Here is a 21,322-nt window from a genome sequence, read left to right on the forward strand (position 1 = left end):
CACATTTGTGCGAGCAAAGAATTGGTCTTTTTCAACCCTGGGCTATTGGAGAAATATGTTGAGTTCCCCAAAAGCAGATTAAATACTGGCAAAAGAGAGCCGTATTAATCTGCAGCAGACCCCAAGCAGGAAGGATCTGGGGGGAATCTATCCAGATTAAATCCATTTTCTTCCCGGATTTAATCCGTTTTGTGAGCTACAGCATCTTTCATCATGTATATACGTGTATGTGTGTGTATATATATATTAAATCCATTTTTTTCCAGATTTAATCATTTTGTGAGCTACAGCATCTTTCATCATATATGTGTATGTGTATATATATGTATGTATGTATGTGTGTATATGTATATGTGTATGTATATATATATATATATATATATATATATATATATATATATATATATATATATATAGGTGGGTAGGTAGGTAGGTAGGTAGATAGATAGATAGATAGATAGATAGATAGATAGATAGATAGATAGATAGATAGATAGATAAAAGGGCACTCAACACAAACACGATGAAAGACGCTGTAGCTTACTAAAAAAATGGATGTGTGTGTGTGAAAAGGCTGTGGCTCTGGAGAGCTTTTATTGCTTCTTACTAAAATTGGTTTGATTTGATTTGAGAAGGGGGATGACCTTGTTAGCTTAACTACTTACCTTGCCTCAAAAGCTGATCTTGCCCTCTTGAGGACTAGAAACTTAATCTCCCCCAAATCTAGCCATTGCTAAAGACAGCAAAGTAAGACTTAGCGGATCCTCTCTAGCATTTTGCACTTCAAACCTCTCCCAGATTTGAAGTAGCCTAATCTGTTCACACTAGTGCAATTTTTACAAGAGTCATGATAATCTTAGTAGCCAAGACTCCCTTCCCCCGTACACACCTTTCTATCAGAATTAAAAATTAATCGGCATTGATTAGTTAATCGGTTTCCTAGTAAGAGCCAAGTCTCTCCTAAAAATACCCCCCCCCCCCCGATTTGCCCTGGGAGAAAGACAAAACTTTAAAAAAAAAGCAGCTTTTCTTTTTAATTTAATCTGATCGCGTCTTGTCATCTTAGCCGAAAAGAATATTTTTAAAATGGAAGGAAAAGGAACGAGCCAATTTCTGGATCCAGTTAGCATTTTAATAAATTAACTGCAATAACAAACTCAAAAGAGAACAAGGTTGCAACAGAACAGCTCAGCCAAAATACAGATTTAATGTATTTTCCCCCCTCCCTCTGCCTACACTTCACACACAAATTTAGCTGTCCCAGACACAACATGCAGTAAGAAAAAAAACATTTTTTCCCCTCTTCAAGCACAAAGTTGTAAGGCCTCAACTAAGCGAATAAACTAATGTCCGCAAATCTTTCAACCAACTTTTTAACGTCTTTAAAAACAAAACGAGTTTTCGAGAACCAACTGCAACTTTTTCCCAGAAGAAAATTGGGTGTACTTCAAATTTGCTGGGGGGAGAACTTCCCAAATCCACAACTTCTTAGCCTGTTTTGACCGCAAACTTTAAAATGTGTGGCTGGAAAACAAGTAAAAACAACAACTGTTAAATTGTTTATACATTGTGTGTTACATCACACCACTGTGCGTCTGGTTTGCATCTGGCTGCGTATCGTGCCGATCCAGCTAGTATTTTATAAATATAATATTTAACTTGAAGAAAATTCAGCCTTGAGGATTGTGTAGTGCAGCTGTGCATTTTGTGCAATGACACAGATTTTTTTTAAGCTTCTGGTCCTTAAGATTGGGGGAAAAATGTTAATTTGATTGCACAACTATTATTTACATAGGGCAATTTTACGCTTTGCAGTTTTGTTTGCAAGTTGACTGAGAGAACAGCCCAAACTTTTTATACAGGGCTTATATGCAAATACACAACACAATCGGCAAATTGTTGTGTTTGCAAGCCCAAGAAACAATGGTTTTTGTACTTCTGAATTGCTACAAAAATCTGCAAAACTCTTTGAGGATTCAGCTAAACCCCAAAAGGGCTGCTTGTGAAATTGTCCTGGTTTTGATTTTGGACTTTTGGACCCACCAGAACTCTGAATAAACCACCGATGGGATCAACAAACCAGGATTCTAGCAGGAAGCTTATCTGAGATCAAACTTGGTTTCTTTGATGCTGGCTGTGACCAGAAATGTGGTTTTTTTTTTTTTCCAAATGCCATTCTGGTTTTTCTCCTTTAAAACAAGCCAGGATTTGTAATCTGAAAACTGAAAATTTCCAATCTTGGTTTACGGGGCTGTAGCAAGTCGGAGTTGGCTTGATTCAGGCCACACAATGAAGCAACTGTTATTTAAGGGCGCGTCTATTTCGTTTAATCCAGAAATGACTTCTTGGGTGATCAAAATCAGACTTTACCTTTCATCTCTGAGTGAAAACAAAAATAAATATATTTTTTTCCTCCTGTTTACCTCCCATTGAGAAGGCCCGTTCAATTTTCCTTCCAGGATTTGCCTCCGGATCACTTGCGGGGGAAAAACTCCTGCAAATCCCAGAAAAAAGTCCTTTTTAGATTGATTCCCCCCAAAGGAACCTTTTGCCCCATTCCTCAAAGCTGCTAAAAAGCGAAATTAAAACAGGCAGTGGCGGGTTTGAAGATGGATGGATGTCAGCTCCCAGAATCCCCCCAGCCAGCCAGCCAGCCAGCCTTACCTTCCTCCAGCACAAAGGGCTGAGCCAAAGGGTGGATTTCCCAGAACTGTTCCTCGTCCAGCTTTCTTAGCGCGGTCAGAGGGAGGCTGGCGCAGCGGCCAAAGTCCACAAAGAAGCCCACCGCCAGGTCGCCCAGGGTATCCAGCACCCAGCACCTGGCAGGGGGGAAGAAAGAGCCAGATAGTTAGTTTCTTTCTTTCTTTTTCTTTCTTTCCCCTCCCTTTTTTTCCTTTTCCTTCTCTCCCTGCCTCCCTCCAGCTGACCCCCCAACAGAGCAGGGGGGCCCTCACCTGTTCCAGGCGCTGCCCTCCACTCCGATGTCACACTCGGCCAGGCATCGGGTCCCCCGCCGCACCTCCTCTTTGGCCAGGAAAGGCAAGCGAGATTCGGCTACAGCCAAGGCCGTGAAGAGCTTCTGCATGGATTCGTAACGTTCCTGCACGGTCAAAAGGCCCCAAAACAAAAGATTTCAGCCTCCCTCAATCGGCAAACTGCTCCCCAGAGGAACTCATCATGTTTCTAGCTTTCACGAGGCTTAAAAATGGTAATTCTTCGCCCCAGCGGCACTAATCAAGTTTCTAGCCCTCATGAGGCTTAGAAACGGTGCCACTGTCACAATCTACAGAGGGGAATCCACCTTCTTTCAACAGCCTGGGAACTCGCGAGTCGCCTCGAATGGCCCGATCCTGCTCGCACAAACCTTGTTTAGGATGATGGCCCAGAAGTACGGCATCAGCGGAAATGTGTCCATCACCAAAAGCCCCACCTCTCCTGCCACGCCGGCCACGGAAGAGAGCCACGTGGCGTCTCCAAAGCAGTCGTTCAACACGTGGAAGAGGAACGAACTTCTAAAAGGAAAAAAAAAAGGATGGCACCCCTTGAGGTCATCTAGCCATGACTTGGGATCACATAGAAGCTTTTGAAGGAGCCCCGAGTAACATCCGAGCGGGAAAAAAATCATATTTTCTCCTCTCCACATTTGTACGTACCTCATTTCCATGGGGACAGCATAGCAGACCCTTGGATTGGGAAGGGAGATCTGGGTGGCACCTTTGGGGAAGTGGGGAAGAAGAAGAAGAAGAAGAAGAAAAGAAGCAGCACATTTGAGCCTTGATGCCAGCAAGGCTAAACATCCAGGTAAATCGCAATCAAGAGAATCAAACTCCTGCCCCTGAGCCTGATTTTCTCGAAACACCATTCAAAGAAAAACAAATTAAAAAATGGGTGCGAGGCTGCCTTCAATGGGATCAAAATAAAAAAAATAACAATAGAACAAGGTCGCCATCTCGTACCGTTGGCAAATCCACATTCTACAGAGGGGATGACTTCCAAATCCTGAAAAATCAGAAAATGACATTGGCAAGGGATTAAATCCAGAACGACAATGCTGTTTAAGCACTGGAAGCTTAAACAGAATTAATGTTTAACGTAGCGGGCCGGGCCAATCCCTTCAATTATGGCTGGTTCAGCAAACTATGACTAAACAAACATCACTCGGTGCAAGAACTGGAACAAGCTGAATTAGCATTGGCTCCAACAGAGCTACAAGCAAGGAACTGAGGCAAGAATTGCAAAGGGACAGATCTGGGCTTATAACACTTCCCACGTAAGCATGCTGGCTAACCCGTGATATGGGTACTAGACCATGAATCCAGGTTTACCGGCATCTGAGGGCTGTTTTTCGGAACCTCGTAACTTTTCTTGTTTTCCACAAACGCAACGGACATCGGCTTCCCTTTCACGTGATGTCCGTTCAAAAGCTGGACTGCTAAATTTGCAGCTTCCGGGGACATCAGCTCCAGGAAAGCAAAACTATAAATAAATATAAATTAAATGAAAATATTACATTCACTCGTCATCTTCAGGCTGGGGTCTTCAGCTTCGTGCTTGTGCAAGCAAAGACCAGAGACCCCAGACAATACCCATCATCCCCAGTGTCCATCGGCCCCAGGTCCTCTAGAGCCAGCAAAGGACATCAGGGAGAGAAGCCCAGGCTACGTTTCCTTGGACCAGCAACTCGTTCTTTGGCTCTGGCCTACCTCGCAGGGCTGTTGTGACAAGGTAGGGAAGGAAGATAAACAAAGACAGGTAGTCCTCGAGTTTATGACCACAATCAGGGCCGGAATTTCTGTTGCTAAGCAAGGGGGGTGTTCAAAGAGCGGTGCCCAATATTTTTTTGCCGTTGTTAAGTGAATCATTAAGTTGTTAAGCAAACCCTGCAGTCGTTAAGCGAATCTAGCTTCCCCGAGTGTTGGAAGCCGGCTGGGGAGGTCGCAAATGGGGATTACGTGACCCCATAAATACACCCCAAGGGCCTGGATTTTGATCCCGTGATCGTGGGGACGGTCGTAAGTGCGAGGACGGATCCTACGTCCCTTATTGTACCTTTGAATGATTGTCAAATCAGGCCCAAGCCCCTTAACAACCGTCTCGCTTAGTGACGGAGATTGTTGGATGTAATTCAAATTTGAGATTCTTTTTATTCTTATTTTTTAAAAAAGGAGAACCACCGGCATACCTTTTAAAAGAACTATAGTGTTTCTTCAAAGACCTGATCCCAAAATCCTTGAATAAGAAGGCAATCTCTTCCTAATCCAAGAAATCAAATGAAGAAATAAAGAAAAAAAACCATAGATTAAAAACCTTTTACAAAGGAGGAAGGAAGAAAGGAAGGAAGGAAGGAAGGAGGGAAGGAAGGAAGGAAGGAAGGAAGGAAGGAAGGAAGGAAGGAAGGAAGGGGGAGGGAGGGAGGGAGGGAGGGAGGGAGGGAGGGAGGGAGGGAGGGAGGCCCAGCCCTTTGGAGTTAGGTCTTTGCTCATGCTGGAGGGAAAAAAATTAAAATGAAAGATTCCTTTATCGGAATTATCAGGCTGAAAAGTTTTTAAGCCCACCTGGTTTTTTGTTTTATTTTTTTAAAGGAAGATATTTTTGAGACAGCAAAAGATAATTATTATCCCAGGGCGATCCATTTTCAATGGGCTGCAACAATTTTAACCCTTGGCTGCTGCGAATCTTTGCTAACGCGGTGACATTTTTATTTATTTATGTTTATATTTCGGGTTCCTAAACAATCCCACGTCTCTCTCAAAGAGGGACTCTGGGTGGGGATTAAATTAACTAAAAACTATAAAGACTTTGCCCCCCCCCAGTCATTGTGACGTGAAAGTATTTTGTATAAAGACTTAATTCATACATTTAAATGATTGAATTACTATCATTTAATCATGAATCATTTACTTTCAAAAGCAATCGCAGGCAAGTCTCCCAGGCTTAGCAACAAAGATTCTGATCTCTGTTGTGGTCTAGGACTAACTGTATGCCATGTACGTGTTGCATCTAGTGTGTGTGTATGTGTGTGTGTGTTTGGTGTCTGTGTGTAAAATAAAGCAATGTTGTACACCCACCTCTCTGATATCCAGGGGCAGATTTCCAACAAAAACTTCCCTGTTTTTGAAATGCCCTGAAAAAGCAAATTTGGGTTAGGATCCAGTCCCGTAAAATATGAAAAAAAAAGACAGATGGTAAAGGCTCTCCATTCGTTCCTTCCTTCCTTCCTTCCTTCCTTCCTTCCTTCCTTCCTTCCTTCCTTCCTTCCTTCCTTCCATATTTCTTCCTGCTCCCGCTTTTCACACCACTTTCTCCCTGCCCATCGTTCGGCAGGCAAAAATCCCTAATTCACACATTCGATATGTCTAAACTCACCCGGTTGTTTCAAGGGATTCGCCTTAACCAGCTTCTTAGAGCCTGGAGAACATTGTTTCTCGTAGCCATGTTTCGACCTATAAACCATGTTTGAACAATCTAGGATTAGTAATGGCCACCTTTTGCAATCTTGCTTTCCGTTTGCACGCCCTCAGCCTGGCTAACTGGAAAAAGGCAACCTCAAAACCTGGTTAATCTTTGTCACGCTTTGGGAGGCCCGCCTTCTTTCAGGCTCCACCCACGACCTGCTTAGTCCCACCCACCGTAAAACCGAGGAATGCCAGCCCTGAATAGAGAAAAAATACTATAATTTTCCAAACACAATTCTTGCTTTGTGGCTCACAAGCCAGGAATCTGGGAAAAACAGAAACTGGGGTGATATAAAAATAATAATAATAAACAGAGTGTGTTAAGTTTAATGTCACTTTTGCCAGGCTTTGTTTTTAATTAAAACTCACAAGTGTGCAAAATGGATTAACTTGCAACTGAATTCTTAGCCAGGATTATTTTCTAAAATATTTTCCTCCGTACTCACATCTTTGCAGGATTCAGCACGACACCCTAAAATAATAATAATATTAACATTAATAATAATGTTTGAAAAACAGTTCACATCCTCCGACAATGATCTTAAATATTCTTAAATAAAAACATTTGCCTATCCTATAGATCCTTTGGAAGGACTCAAGAAGTGAATAAAACCGTCCTCTGATTGACAGTGCCACCCACTATAATAATTATTATCATTAATCATAAATAAATAATATTAGTTATTATTAAACCTCACAGAGTTCTCTGCCGTTCCGTTTATGGACCACAACCCGAAACAAAAAAGCAAAATATTTTTAAAATATTTACAAAACACTACAATCTTAAGATACAAATAATCTACAATGCAAAATAAAAATATCTGTAAATACAAAATATTTTTAAATCTAAAGATACAAATCACTACAATCTTAAGATACAAATCTAAGATACAAAACACAAAATATTTACATTTAGGTCTTTATTTAGCATACGGCATATCTACCTGGACTAACCATATATATATATATATATATATATATATATATATATATATATATATATATATATATATATATATATATATATTAATTTAATTATTAACGGAATAACAGAGTTGGAAGGTACCTTGGCGGTCATCTAGTCCAACCCCATCTAGTCAAAAATCTTAATAGTTAATACTACTTAATATACACCCAGGTGGAAATAAAAACGAGAAACGTCAAATCGAAGCAACTAAGATTGATCATGATTCTCTCTTAAGAAATTTTAGCAAAAGGATGGGAATTGTAGTCTTGTGCCTTAGGGGAAGTGTAGTCAGCAGAGAATTTAACCACGCTGCAGCAGCAAAATTGGGATTAATTTTTTTAACGTCTGAGTGAGGACTGTCCCTATCCCTGCTTTTCTTTCCCCAAAACGCCGTTGCTAGTGTTAATATTATTACTACTTTGCGTTTTGTTTTGTTTTTTAGGAGGAAAAAGTTACTTTTTGGGGCATTGGAAAAAGCAGAGGGCCCCGCGGTTGCAAAAGAGCGTCTACAAAGGAGAAAGGGACTCACTCCGGATTGCTCACCTAGGGAAGAACACAGAGGCGCCAATTCGGAGCAAACAAGCGCGAAACTCCCACCAGGACCCGGGCGCAGGGCGGCTTTTGCGCCGACGCGCATCCCGCCCCGCCTTTCCTCTGGCTGTTAATGGGGAGGCGGGAGAGCCTTTACTTCGGAGTGGATCCGGATTAGACGCATGGGTGCACGCCTTTCTGCCTTAGACAGGTAAAAGTGGGGATTATACCCGCCTCTATAGATATGTACATTTTTTTTGCATTTTTTTTATATTTAATATATCTTAATAGATGTTATTATGGCTTCGGCCACCAAGGGGCTGCGGGGGGAAAAGGCCACGCTTTGCCGCCCCCTGGCGGCCGCCAGAAGCCTTGCAGCCGAAATCCGCTTTCAATGCAATCCCTGAAAAATTAGAGAATTAAAAACCCACTGACTCATTTTTAGCGTCCCCCTAAATGGAGGGGGTTTTTTTTCCAGGACCCCCCCCTTCCTAGTCCTTTTGAATTTCCCTCCTGCCCCCCTCTTTTTGCCATATAACCTCTACTGACCCCCCCTCCCCATTCTAGATAAAGGTTGCATTTATTTAAAAAGGGGGGGGGATCAGATACCATTGAAATATTTAGATCTAATTTCATCCGTGGAGGAGAAAAAAAATCAAAATAATTTAGCTGAAGTTTTTTTATTCGTTTGGAAAGTTTTCTATTCCGTTTCAGCTGCTTTGGTCCATTGCAGCCCCTGCGCGCCCCCGCCCCATCCAAGCCGCCCCCTCCGGATCTGGGCGGGGGGATGCTGCCCCCTCCCTCCCTCCCTCCCTCCCTCCCCGGGCGAGACAGAGAAACGCTCGCAAAGCTGCGCGAAGCCAAGCCAACTCTTGCACCGGATTGCGCGTGTGGGGGAGGGCAAGTAAATTGCAACTGGAGGGGGGGGGTCTTCTCCCATCCCTGGGCTGGGGGAAGAGGCTGGGTGGGCGGGGGGGCGTCTGGGAGAGGCACCCCCGAATTTAGAGGGCTCCTCCCGTCTGCTCTGCTTTGGGGAGCCCCCGAGGTGTGGGAGGGATGGCCTGATCGCCCCCCCTCTTTTTGCCCTTTCCACCAGGGGGGGAAAAAGCCCCCCCGCATCCAAATCAGGGACTCACCCAGCAAAACTGGCTTGGAAAAACGGGGTGCGATTTATAGCTAGCCCCCTGCTCTGCACCCTGAGATCTCTCTCTTTTTTCAGTTCCCCCTATTTTTAAATGATAAACTGCGCCCCCATTTTTTGCTGGTTACTGTTTTTTTTTTTCCTATTGCAGCTTCCAGTTGCCCAAAACTCCTGGAAAATCCAGCAAATTATTTTCTATTTGCTCTCCCGGGGAGGGGGAGATAATGCTGAAATTTGGGGTACACCTCGGAGTAGGGAAATGAAGCTCTGGAAAAGAGGTGCCTGATACCATTGGGGGGGGCTCGTCGCTGCCTTGGGTAGTCCATCTGTGGCAGGCCGTCCTGGGGGGGCGGAAAGACCCCATTATTGAGGGAGGGAGCTGTCTCCTTGGGGTCTTGATTCCAGGGCATGCCTTGCGCATCTTCACCTTCTCGCTGTGCAACCGGGGTGCAGCTTCCCAGCTGGGGTGCTGGAGGGTAGCCTGCTGGGGACCCCCTTCCACAGGCACCCCTCAAAAGCTTGCACAGTTTTGGGGGGGTCTTCCTGCTGGACTTCAGACCTTCTGGAACTTCGCTTGGGCACCATGGCAGCCAAGTGGTTCAAAGAATTCCCGGGCAACCTCAAAACCGTCTCGGAGCGCCCCAAACCCAGCGCCGGACATCATCTGAACAAGCCGGGCAGCGTCTCCCGAAAAAGTTTAGGATCGCCCGAGGCCGGCCTGGCATCTCTGCCCGGGAAGAACCGGAAGAACTCGGCCACCGAGCTGGGCGGCACCAAAACTCCGCTGGCACCGGGCAAAGATGGCACCGGTAGCCGTTTATCCCGGGACAATCTCCAGGGCCTTTTGCAAGCCGCTGCAGGGAAAATGCGCAAGAATTCGCGGGTGGATGGGGCCCTTCCGGAAGACCCCAGCTGGGGCCCCCCCAAAGGCAACTCCAGTTGTGGGGGCTACATCAACCGTCTAATCAAAGTCAACGCCCAGGAGAAAAATGCCAAAAACTTTCCAGGATCTGCTCCCAATCCCAAACCGGTCCCGCCAGCCGAAGCGGAGAAGCCCAAGCAAGAAACGGTCAAGGTGCCATTACGGTTTGCAACTTTCTGGGATCTGGAGGGATTAAGGGGGGGGGGTGTTGTAGGTTTGAGGTTTGGGGGTGTTGCGTTTGCCATCTGTTTGGAGTTTTTTTTAAAAAAAAGCAGGGATTTTGTTTGGAAGGAAGGTCAGCAAATTGTAGAAAATGCACTTTTTCAAATAGTTTTGCCCTCAGTTAATTTGGGGCTGGGGGGTGGGGGTTAGAAACTGTGTTTGTCTTCTGTTTGAGAAAAAACAATGGAGCAAAGAAAATCCACGTTTAAAAAAAGATCCAGCAGGATTTATGGTACTTGGAGCTTCTTTCCAATTTTCTTCAGCTAAATTGTAGAAAAACAGAAAAGCAGTCAGTCAGGCAGATGAAAGGAAAAGAGAAAGAAAAGAAAAGAAAGAAGAAAAAGAAAGGGAGAAAAAGAAGGAAAGAAGGAAGGGAGAAGAAAGGAAGAAAGAAAAGGGAGGAAGGAAGGAAGAGAAAAAGGAAGGAAGGAAAAGAAAGAAAGAAGAAAAGGGAGGAAGGAAGGGAGGGAAGAAGAGAAAAAAGAAAGAAAAGGAAGGAGGGGGAAGACAAAGAAGAAGAAAGAAAGAAATTAGGAGAAATATAATATACTGTATTTCAAACGTGACTCTCAGTTTTTGATATTATAAATGTTTTGCACACGGAAAGAATCTGGACTGCAAAGGATTTGAGAAGGATTGGAGTTCAAAGATTTATGTTTTAAGGATTTCGGGGAGTTTAAATCTGGTAGATCCTCAAACAGAAACTCCTTACAAGTCTTCATTAATGTTATATCCTATTCAATACAAAAAATATTATTTTTTTTTACTATTTTGTAAAATCGTAAAAAGGCGCCCCGAACAGAGACACGGGCGCCACAGAATTTGAATAAATCAGCTATAAATTAACCATTTTATTTTTTTTTTAATTTTGCCACGTCGGAAGGTGATCATTCTGGAGGATTACGCCGATCCCTACGACGCGAAACAGACCAAGGGACAGCGGGACGCTGAGCGCTTGGAAGAGAATGACGGCTACATGGAGCCTTACGACGCGCAGCAGATGATAACTGGTAATCGTGGTTTGTTTCGGAAGAAACACAGGTTGCTTTCGAACTCTGCCCCTTAACAATCCTCAACTTACGACCAGAGTTGAGCCCAAAATTTCTGTTGCCAAGTGAGACAGTTGTTAAATGAGTTTTGCCCTACTTTACGACTTCCCTTGCCATGACTGTTAAGCGAATCGCTGCATTTGGACTATAGAATAGCAGCAGGTTGGACTAGATGACCTCCGAGGTCCCTTCCAGCTCTCTTATTCTGTATTCTGAGCAGGAGGTTATAATAATAATAAAGTTGGAAGGGACCTTGGTGGTCATCTAGTCCAACCCTCTGCTCAGACAGGAAACCCTACACCATTTCAGACCAATGGCTGTCCAGTCTCTTCTTAAAAACTTCCAGTGTTGGAGCATTCACCGCTTCTGGAGGCAAGGAGTTCCACTGGTTAATTGTTCTAACTGTCAGGAAGTTTCTCCTTAGTTCTAGGTTGCTTCTCTCCTTGGTTAGTTTCCATCTGTTGCTTCTTGTCCTACCTTCAGGCGCCTTGGAAAAGGGTTGGACTAGAGGACCTCCAAGGTCCCTTCCAGCTCTTTTATTCTGTATTCTGAGCAAGGAGTTGGACTAGAAGACCTCCAAGGTCCCTCCATGTCTGCTATTCTGTTATTCTGAGCAGGGGGTTGGACTAGAAAGTCCCTTCCAACGACGTAATTCTGTTATTCTGTAATTTTCCAGATTATCAGAAGTCTAATTTAGTTTGCAACCCGCTGCGGTATTGAAAATCTGCAACAATACAAATTTAACGCAAAACTGGACCGGTCAGCCACAAGCTGGATATTTGCCTGGTGTAAGCAGACTCCCCACCCACAGCCGTGCAGAAAAACAGGAAATTTTAGCGCCGGAAGTTGGAATAAAACAAGGCATTGTCGGCTGGGGACACAGATGAGGCGAGAGCAAACTGGGGGAGTCCAAACCAGTCCTAAAATTCCCAGCAATTTGTGCTCCTGCTAAGCCTCTGAGGGTCTCTGAGCCCTCCTGGCAAGCGAGCCCGGTTGTATGTCATGGGGGTTCCTGAACTCGTGCAGAGTGTTCTCGGTTTGTTTTGTTTTTTTTTAACGAAAGAAACGTCTGCAATGTAATTGGGAAATAAGTCCGCAGAAATAAAGAAGGGGCCAGCTGGGAGGGCTTGGATCAGAGGAAAGGCGTGAGCTTAGGTTTAATGAGGACTAGAAACGTTTTGTGGGTTGTTGTTTTTTTGCATGGAACAGAAAAAAGTGAACTTATTGTTTATGGTTTTGGTGATTTGAAAAACAAATGGAATTAGAGGTAAAAAAGAAAGCCATATAAAATAAGAGGTTGATTTATACATTTGCTTACAACTGCTATAAAAAATATCAGAATTGCTTTTTCCTTCCTTCCTTCCTTCCTTCCTTCCTTCCTTCCTTCCTTCCTTCCTTCCTTCCTTCCTCACTCACTCACTCACTCACTCTCCCTTTCTCTTTCCTTCCTTCCTCCCTCCCTCCCTCCTTCCCTCCCTTTGCTTTCTTTTTCTTTCTTTCCTTCCTTTCTCCCTCCCTCCCGCCCTCCCTTTGCTTTCTCTTTCCTTCCTTCCTTCTTTCCCTCCCATGTCTGTTTACCTATATCTATCCCCTTTCTGTTTGTTTCCTTCCTTCCTTCCTTTTTCTCTTTCTTTCTTTCTTTCTTTCTTTCTTTCTTTCTTTCTTTCTTTCTTTCTTTCTTTCTTTCTTTCTTTCTTTCTTTCTTGTCTTTCCTTCCTGCCTGCATTTTAACATTTTCATCAACTTATATTAAATGAAAAAACACAAAAAAACACCTAGTCTAACACCCAAGACACAAGGCCTTATTTCCACCCCTTTGTTCACCCTCTGCCCCTGCCCTCCCTTGCAGAAATCCGTCGGCGGGGGTCCAAAGACCCCTTTGGGGGGAAAGCCATCCTACTTCTGGACGAACCAGCAGCCAAGGGAGACCCGGGGGTCAAAGCCCCCGCCTCAAAACCCCTGCAGCTTTACGACACCCCTTACGAGCCGGCTGAGACGGGGTCCAAGTTCGAGACGCGCCCCCCTCCGAGCGACGAACGGCCGCCGGCCGAGTACGAACAGCCCTGGGAATGGAAGAAAGAGCAGATTGTTAAAGTTCTCTCAGGTAGGAAAAGCGGACGGCAAAAATGGGACGGGGAGGATCCTTTTTCATAAAAATAGATAGATAGATAGATAGATAGATAGATAGATAGATAGATAGATAGATAGATAGATAGATAGATAGATAGATAGATAGATAGATAGATTTGTCTAGCGGAAGTTTCCCTACAGGTGATCAGTTCAAAAAAAAAAAAAACAGAAAAGTAAGGAAGATAAATTGGGAAGGACGCTCCCATGGGGAATTCCTTTCAATCCTGGTTTAGATGCAATTTAAATTTGCAAAAAAAAAAAAAAAAATTGTCCTCGTTTCAATGGTCAGTTTTGCATTCGGCGACATCCTTGGGACCTCAGCCCCTTAAGTGTTTCTGCATATATCGGTGTCCAATTTGAGAATCTCGGCTTGTTCACATCCTGAGTGAACAATCTTGGCTTGTTTGCAGAGGAGGCTGGCCAATTTTGACCCGTGGTGAAGATATTTGGGGGAGCCCCCTTCTCATAACCTTTCCTTCCTCTCTCCTTCCAGTGCAGTTTGAGGGTTCGGAGAAAGTCCTGACTGCGGCTGAGACGGTCGTCTCGCCACCCCAGCACCAACCTTGCCCGAAAAACTGGCCGTCAATGATGGTTAAGTTTTCCCCGGGGATGGAACCGGGCCTGGACGGAGAGCGGGTGGATTCTGCCCTCATCTTGGAGAAACAACCGTAAGCCTCCTGGGATCTATCCCAAATCTTATCTGTTTTGTGCCCTCAAGGTTCCTTCTGTCTCCGTCTCCCTCTGGAGACAAGCTGCTAGTCCTCATGAGGCTGGAATTCTCTTTTAAGAAGGGAAGAGGTTTGGCTGGGCCCCCAAGGAAAGGAGTAAACTGGGTTTGGAGGTTTCCAGTTCGAAGGGGTCTCCTTCTTGGTTTCTACCTCAGGGATAGACATGGAATAGTTTGATTTGGTGGCCTTAGAAACACAGGAAGTCCTCAAGTTATGACCGTGATTGAGGGGTGGGCTTTCACTCCCAGAATCCCACACCAGCCTGCTTTAAGAGGAGTAGGCTTCCACTCCCAGAATCCCCCAGCCAGCCTCCTTTAAGAGGGGAGGACTTTGACTCCCAGAATCCCCCACCAGCCTGCTTTAAGAGGGGAGGACTTCGACTCCCAGAATCCCCCTGCCAGTAGAGGATTCTTTGCTGAGGATTCTGGGAACAGACTGGGAAACCCTGTTTTTGCCCCTCCTTCCTTCCTCGCAGGTGGTTTCACGGCTCCATCACCCGAGCCGAGGCGGAAAGCCGGCTGCAGCCGTGTCCAGAGGCCGGCTACCTGGTCCGCACCAGCGAGGTGGGCCCCACCAAATACTCCATCGCCCTCAAGTGAGTGTCCGAAAGCTTCCTGGGCTCACGGGCCGGGTCCAGACCCGCTGCCAAACTGTGCTACAAGGTAGTCCTCGACTTACAACAGTCCATTTAGTGACCACATGGCCATGAAAAAGGTGGCTTAGGACCATTTGTCACACTTCGCCGCCATTGCAGCCTCCTCCGGGGGTCGCCCAATCCAAACTCAGAGGCTCAGCAACTGACATGTACTTGTGACGGTTGCAGCGTCCCCCCTCCCGGGAGTCCCACGGTCCCCCTTTTGCGACCGTCTGACCCGCGAAGCCAACGGGCGAAGCCAGATTCCCTTAGCAACAACTTCAATCCGTCGGAACAGAGCTGGAAGGGACTTGGAGGTCATCTAGTCCAACCCGCTGCCACCCTCTACAGTCCGACTGTAGCGATTCACTTAAGAACGGCAAGAGGGGTCGTAAAGCGGGGCAAAAACTCATTGAACCACCGTCTCGCTTAAGCAACAGAAGCTCTGGGGTTTGGTAACATCTGCACGGATCCCGGCCGGAACGATCGTAAAATGAAGCAAAATTCACGGAATGATCATCTTGCTTAGCAACGGAAGTCTGGGTGGCTGTCATAAGTCGAGGACTGCCTGCCTGCCTGCCTGCCTTGGCACTTCCAAACCCTTTGCTTCTTTCTTTCCCCCCCCCCCCAAATCCGGACTTTTTCTCCTTGCGCCTGGCTGGGCGTGACCGAACTTCCTTCCTCAGGATGCTGAATTTTGAAACAAACCAAGGAAAGAAAGAGAGGACCTTTGTGTGTTCGTTTGTGTGTGTGTGAGAGAGAGAGAGAGAGAGTGGAGAATCGGGAGCTCGGCTAGTGGAAGAGAAGGCTGGGGAGGGGGGGGGTGTTTCCATAGAAAAACAATTTGCCCCCTTCTCATTCTCCCCTTCCTTCTTTGGATAGGCGGGGATTGAAATGGGATTTTAAAATATCCCGTGGAAATTGCGCTTTAGAAAGAAAGGATTTAAGGTGCCCCCCCCCTTCCAGCTTTCCTTGACCCCATGTTTAACACAACCCGCCGTGTGCTGCCAGGCGTGTGGTGTGTGTGTGTGGGGGGGGCTGTTTGTCCAACCAAGAATGGAGGCCGAAATGGACCCCCGTTAGGCCAGGATTCAAAATCGCCAAATCGAGGCCAAAGGTCTGTTTTAATTGTCTCTTAAGATCCCCAAAACTGGAGAATTGGAAGGTGTTTTTCTGCTGTTTGTTGAGCAGGATTGGGTGGTAAATGAGGCAAGGTTGGAGGAGAAGATGCGGGATTCTGAAATGGGAGTGTACTCCCCCCTTTCAAAAAGCATCCCCAAAATATAATCTGAATGGGTTGATAGCAGAAAAACAGAATAACCGCGGAATAATGGAACAATAGAATTACAGAATAAGAGAGTTGGGAGGGATCTTGGAGGTCATCTAGTCCAGCCCCCTGCTCAGAAGACAGAATAACGGAATTAGGAGGTCATCTAGTCCAGCCCCCTGCTCAAAAGACAGAATAACAGAATTGGAATGGACCTCGGAGGTCATCTAGTCCAACCCCCTGCTCGGGCAGCAAACCCTATAAAAATTCAATCTCTTCTTAAAAACCGCCAGGGTTTTTAATAAGGAAACCAACCCCCCCCCCCAGAGTCATTTTCACTAATATTTTTCTATTTTGGGCTCTCTTTCCACACACCCCCTCAGGACAAGCCATCATCGTGGCCCAAACGAAGGATCACAAATACACTCTGGACCAGGCGGGCGGCCTCTTTGACACCGTCCCCGAAGTGGTGGGCTACTATTCCACCGCAAAGCTGCCCTTCAAAGGGGCAGAACATATGACTCTACGTTTTCCCGTCTCTGTTCCGAGGAAGATTCTCTAAAGATCCCAGTTTAGACCAGTTTGGGAACGGTGTGCCAAGGGGAAATGCGCTGGAGACTGGAGAGCCACCTCGCCAAACTTCGCTTCGCCCGGGGACGTCAATCCCATCTTTTCTCTTCGTTCTCTGGCAAATTTATTCCCGCGCCTCCTGATGTGATTTGACAGGACTTTTCCCATCCTGAAATATTGCTAAGTTTGGGGGTGGGGGGGCATAGAGCAGGGGGGCAGCCCCCCCCCCATTTTGCTGGACGCTGAATTGACGGGAAGGGATGGGGCTGAACACAGCCTTGATTGGCAGCTGCTCAGAACCGTCATCGCTGCTTAATTTGAGCCAGATTCTCTTCTTGAACAAGGTATTGTTGAGAAGACAGCCAGTGGAGTTTGGAGAATCCCAGCAACTCCCAGTCCCCACCATTAAAGGCCAAGCGGATTCGCGTAGGCTAAACTGGGAGGCTTCTATTTTATTTTGTTTTTCCTGAAACGGTTTTCGTAGGATCCGGTGGGGAGGCTGGTCTCTTCGCCGCTTCTCCCAAAATCAAATAAAAACGCTCAAAAGAGATCTGGTTTTTTTTTATAGTATGGGGAGTCCCCAACTTACGACGGTTCGCTTAGTGGCCATTGGGAGTTACAACAGCGCTGGAAAAAAGGGACTTAGGACCCTTTTTCGTGGCATTCCCCCCCCCGGGGTCACGTGATTGACATCCGGATGGTTGACAACTGACTCACATTTACGACGGTCGCAGCGTCTTATGACCAGGGTCATGTGATCAAAATTTGTGCCCTTGGCCACCGCCATGCATTTGTGACGGTTGGGGCATCTTAAGATCATGTAATCGCCATTTGCGGCCTTCCCAACCAGTTTCTGACACGCAAAATAAATGGGGGAAGGCGGATTTGCGTAAGGACCCTGTGACTCCCTAAACAATTGTGGCAAAACCAGAGTTAATCTCTGCCCCCTTTCCGAGCAGAAGTGCTTCCCCCACTATTTTCCCTGGAGATCTCCTGGTGGTCTCTCGTCCCCGTTAAAAGCAGAGTGGCTTGAGGTTTCAAGAAGAGCGAGACGCAGAAAACAGAAATGTAGATTTCCAGCCTCACCTCATCTTGATTTCAGGGACCCCCGAGTGGGACTCGGGTTTCCCCCCTCCCCTTCAAAAAAACACTGATGTTAACCAATCTGCCACAACCCATCCTGGTTGCATCTTGGTTTAAAAATGCAAGGAAAAAAAATCACCCTCTTTCAAACAAGTCTATTTCCCCCCCTTTTTTTGAGATTAGTTTGCTGGCTGCTTTAGTGGCTTTGGCTAAAAGTAGATTCGAGTCAATCTGAAAAACGGATCAGCCCCTTCCTCTGGGCACCCACCCACCCAGTTTCCTCTCCTGGCAGGGACAAATCCCAGCATTGTTTGGACTTCCTTCCCGCCCAAACTAAAAAAAAAATTGCTTTTTTGACAAAGCTGGTGGCGCCAAGAGGGAGCACCGATGGACTCCAGTCTGGCTTTCTGTAGGCTGAACCTGTGGGGGGGGGGGTTTCGGCTGCAAACTCTGAATCACAGTTTAATTGCTGCAAGAATATATGAGAAAAAGAGAGAGAAAGAAAGAAAGAAAAAGAAAAAAGACGGAAGGAAGGAAGATCAAGGAAGGGAGAGAGGAAGAAAGAAAGAAAGAAAAATAATTAAAAAGAAGGGAGGGAGGAATAACAAGAGGGAAGAGGAGAATAAGAAAATTTTAAAAAAAATCTTCAAATACAAAGTGAAATTATTCCATCCAGCCAATCTTAAGAGACTAAATTTATAAATCTCCACAATTCAAACAGGAATAACGGATTTTTTTTTCTAAAAAAAAATCTTTGTATATTGGAGATTATAAAAATATATTGGAGATTATAAACTCTGCTATGAGTTTATCTTTTTTTTCCAAGACCAGAATTGAGCAGAAAAAGAAAAAAAAAGGAAGCAAAAGTCTTTAAAAGTAGAGCAATGCTGCCCTTCTGTGGCCCAATTATAGAATTACATCTAGCATGAAAATCCCATTGGATCTTTCAACGTGCTGCATAAATGTCATTATGTGATTACAACAAAGGTTGGTATATTTTTTCCCCCCTCTAAGTATTTTGACTTTACACCCCTATCCCGATGGTTTGCCAAGAGGAACAGCAGTTTTATAAAATAAAAATAAATCAGTTTTCTTCTTAAATTCAGTGAAATGTGGGAATTCGTAAGAGATTCCTTGCTTGTCCTTTTTTAAAAATATAAATAAATAAATCTCTACACAAACATCACACTTGGAAAGTGTCAGGACCGATGGAATCGGTGGCTTCATGTAGGCCTTAGAAACCTCCCCACAATTAAAAATATAAAATTATGCAACTGTTCTTTCTTCTTCTTTTCTCTTTCGTTTTTAATTTTTCCCCTCTCGTTTGCATTTTCTGCGTTTTGAGTATGGCACCACCAACTGTCCAGCTCTGGTGTTTTTTTGTGTGTGTGTATGTGTGTCTTTGTCAGAAATATCACAAATGAGAACTTGGGGGGAAGTTAAGAATTGCGACACGGACGGGGGAAGTGGACAGGCGTCTGGGCTCCAGCAGAGAGGAAGGAACGAGTGAACGAACTCTGAAATCCAGTTTAGGCAGGAAACCAGATGCAAAACAAACCACCACGGGGGTCACCACCGTCACTTAGACGAGGAAGAAGCCCCCAAAACTGTAAAATTCACAAAATGTTGCTCGTTTGGGGGCCTCTGAGGCCATCTAGACGGACCCTTTCCCTTGCTCAAGGGCCGAACGGGATTTGGGGTGACCTTCAGCTGCCCAATTCAAAAGCAACTTCCTTGCTGCCATTTTGCTCATGGGGTGGGGTGGGGTGGGGTAACGAAGGGATTCCCCCTTTTTCCCCCTCTGAAATGTAGATTTTTCTGCTTGAATGGAAACTGAAAAGATTCACACGGTACGCTCCATTCCAGGTTTTGCTTCCCCCCCAAAAAAATAAACTCTCAGCTAAAACCAAAATCTGCTACCATCTTGGCAGTGGTTTTCCGGTGGCGAGAGATAAACCTGAGGCTCAAAATCTTCCGATGCAACCTCAGAGTTATGATTGAGAGCCCCCTCCCCCCAAAAGAGAGATTTTTAAAAAAAACAATTAAACCAGGTTATTTTCATCCCAAGTGGGCTCAAAACTGCTGTAGGTTCTTTTGAAAAAGCCATCGCCATCTAGGGAGAGAGAATTCTAGAGATTTGATTTTGAATTATTTGACGGTCTGGAGCAAAAAAAAAAAAAAGATCATTTTTATCTAACAACGTTGAATGCTAAATTCGACTTTTTTTTTTTTTTAACCCGGAGAGAAATAAGAGAAAACTACAGAATCCTATTCTCTCTTGAGGTGGGAAGGGTGTAACTTTCTGCAGCTATGGCTAAAAAGAGAAAAAATTACCACGGCTGTAATTTCCCAGAAGTCCCCGGCATATAAAAGTTCTCAGTGTTGTGAGATTGTTCTTTTTTTTCCTTTATAGCTTTTGCAAGCTGGATTTTCAAGATGTGTGGATTGTCGGTATATGACACAGCTTGGAAGACTGGATTAGGATTTGAAAATCAAATCAAATCAAAACAAATCAAATAATCTGGAACCTAGAAGTAAGGAGAAATTCTATTCTATTCTATTCTATTCTATTCTATTCTATTCTATTCTATTCTATTCTATTCTATTCTATTCTATTCCTAATATTCTATAGTATTAAATATATTCTATTCTATTCTACTCCTATTATTATGCTATTCTATTCTATTCTATTCTATTCTATTCTATTCTATTCTATTCTATTCTATTCCATTCCATTCTCATCCATTTTCTCTTTTCTCTTCTCTTCTCTTCTATTCTATTCTATTCTATTCTACAGTATTAAGTAACAACTTGGCTGGTGATTTTGGAAAGGGGAGGGAGAGGAATGGAATATCCAAAATTGCACCCCCACCTCTGAAACAGGACTTGCCAATCAGACACAATTTGAGAGTGTCAATCAATGCTCAGTCTCTTTTAACATTTCAACTAGATGTTCCCTCCCCTTCAACGCAGGGGTTTAAGACACACACCCACACACACCAAAAAAACAAGTAAGGAAGATTTCTTTCTCCCCAACATCCGGATGAGATTACTCATCCCTCCTTCCCAGGTCAGTCCCCACTTCCGTTCTGTCTTCTCATCACCCCAAATTGAAATAAACAAAACACGGGGGGGGGGGGGGAACAGATGGTGGATTTCGCCACCATTTCCCCTCTCAACCTGTCAGAGTTTCTCATCCCGTTTGCACGATTGCTCAACTGTTTTTCTTCCTCTGGAGATCCCTTTCTCACGCTTCGGGGCAGCGCCCACCCACCCACCACCATTTCCCCCCCCCAGTCCTAAAACCCAGAAGACAACATCACCTGCCACGTGGCCTGGGTACCACGGCACGTGCCTTTTGATTCAACGGTAATCCTGTCCACGTTGGATCCCAAATCAAGGCTCAATCTCGCTCGTCTCCTGCTCAAAACTGCCAATAAATAACTTGACTTGTGTTTGTCCCCCACAGGAGCCCCCCCAAAGGGTTTCAATCCGGCAATTGGGGACACTATTGCAAAGAGCCCCCTCTCCAGGGACCTCTTTTTTCCCTCTTCCATCGAAAGCAGTCAGGCCTAGCGGTTGTGGTGCAACGCTTCCGATTTTGATAACTTGGATCGAGGCCA

General features: G+C 45.0%; 2 protein-coding genes across 5 annotated transcripts; one reads left to right on the plus strand and one right to left on the minus strand.

Annotated features, from left to right (window-relative positions):
• Window positions 1-1,110: 1,110 nt before the first annotated feature.
• TDRD10 (tudor domain containing 10) lies at window positions 1,111-8,139 on the minus strand. 2 transcript variants are annotated; one of them, XM_039363619.1, is made up of 13 exons: window positions 7,952-8,139; window positions 6,902-6,927; window positions 6,367-6,443; window positions 6,069-6,124; window positions 5,183-5,253; window positions 4,326-4,476; window positions 3,957-3,999; window positions 3,654-3,714; window positions 3,365-3,512; window positions 2,955-3,100; window positions 2,665-2,819; window positions 2,424-2,494; window positions 1,111-1,524 (listed from the first exon to the last, which is right to left on the minus strand). In XM_039363619.1, exons 1-13 carry the CDS (start codon window positions 8,057-8,059, stop codon window positions 1,489-1,491), a joined length of 1,149 nt encoding a protein of 382 aa, XP_039219553.1. In that variant the 5' UTR covers window positions 8,060-8,139; the 3' UTR covers window positions 1,111-1,488. The 2 variants fall into 2 exon arrangements, with proteins under 2 accessions (XP_039219553.1, XP_039219554.1); XM_039363620.1 differs by having other exon boundaries at window positions 7,966-8,100.
• On the plus strand, window positions 8,047-21,322 carry SHE (Src homology 2 domain containing E). Of its 3 annotated transcripts, none has more exons than XM_039363616.1 (7): window positions 8,047-8,164; window positions 9,246-10,169; window positions 11,122-11,248; window positions 13,137-13,391; window positions 13,911-14,085; window positions 14,621-14,740; window positions 16,430-17,164. In XM_039363616.1, the coding sequence occupies exons 2-7, from the start codon at window positions 9,678-9,680 to the stop codon at window positions 16,497-16,499; spliced, it is 1,239 nt and encodes a 412-aa protein (XP_039219550.1). In that variant the 5' UTR covers window positions 8,047-8,164; window positions 9,246-9,677; the 3' UTR covers window positions 16,500-17,164. The 3 variants fall into 3 exon arrangements, with proteins under 3 accessions (XP_039219550.1, XP_039219551.1, XP_039219549.1); XM_039363617.1 differs by lacking the exons at window positions 8,047-8,164; window positions 16,430-17,164 and adding exons at window positions 20,113-20,233; window positions 21,169-21,322 and having other exon boundaries at window positions 8,942-10,169; XM_039363615.1 differs by lacking the exon at window positions 8,047-8,164 and having other exon boundaries at window positions 8,942-10,169.

This window comes from Crotalus tigris, unplaced genomic scaffold (assembly GCF_016545835.1).
Source record: "Crotalus tigris isolate CLP2741 ecotype Arizona unplaced genomic scaffold, ASM1654583v1 scf7180000019553.37968852642:3898890, whole genome shotgun sequence".
NCBI classification, from domain to species: Eukaryota; Metazoa; Chordata; class Lepidosauria; order Squamata; family Viperidae; genus Crotalus; species Crotalus tigris.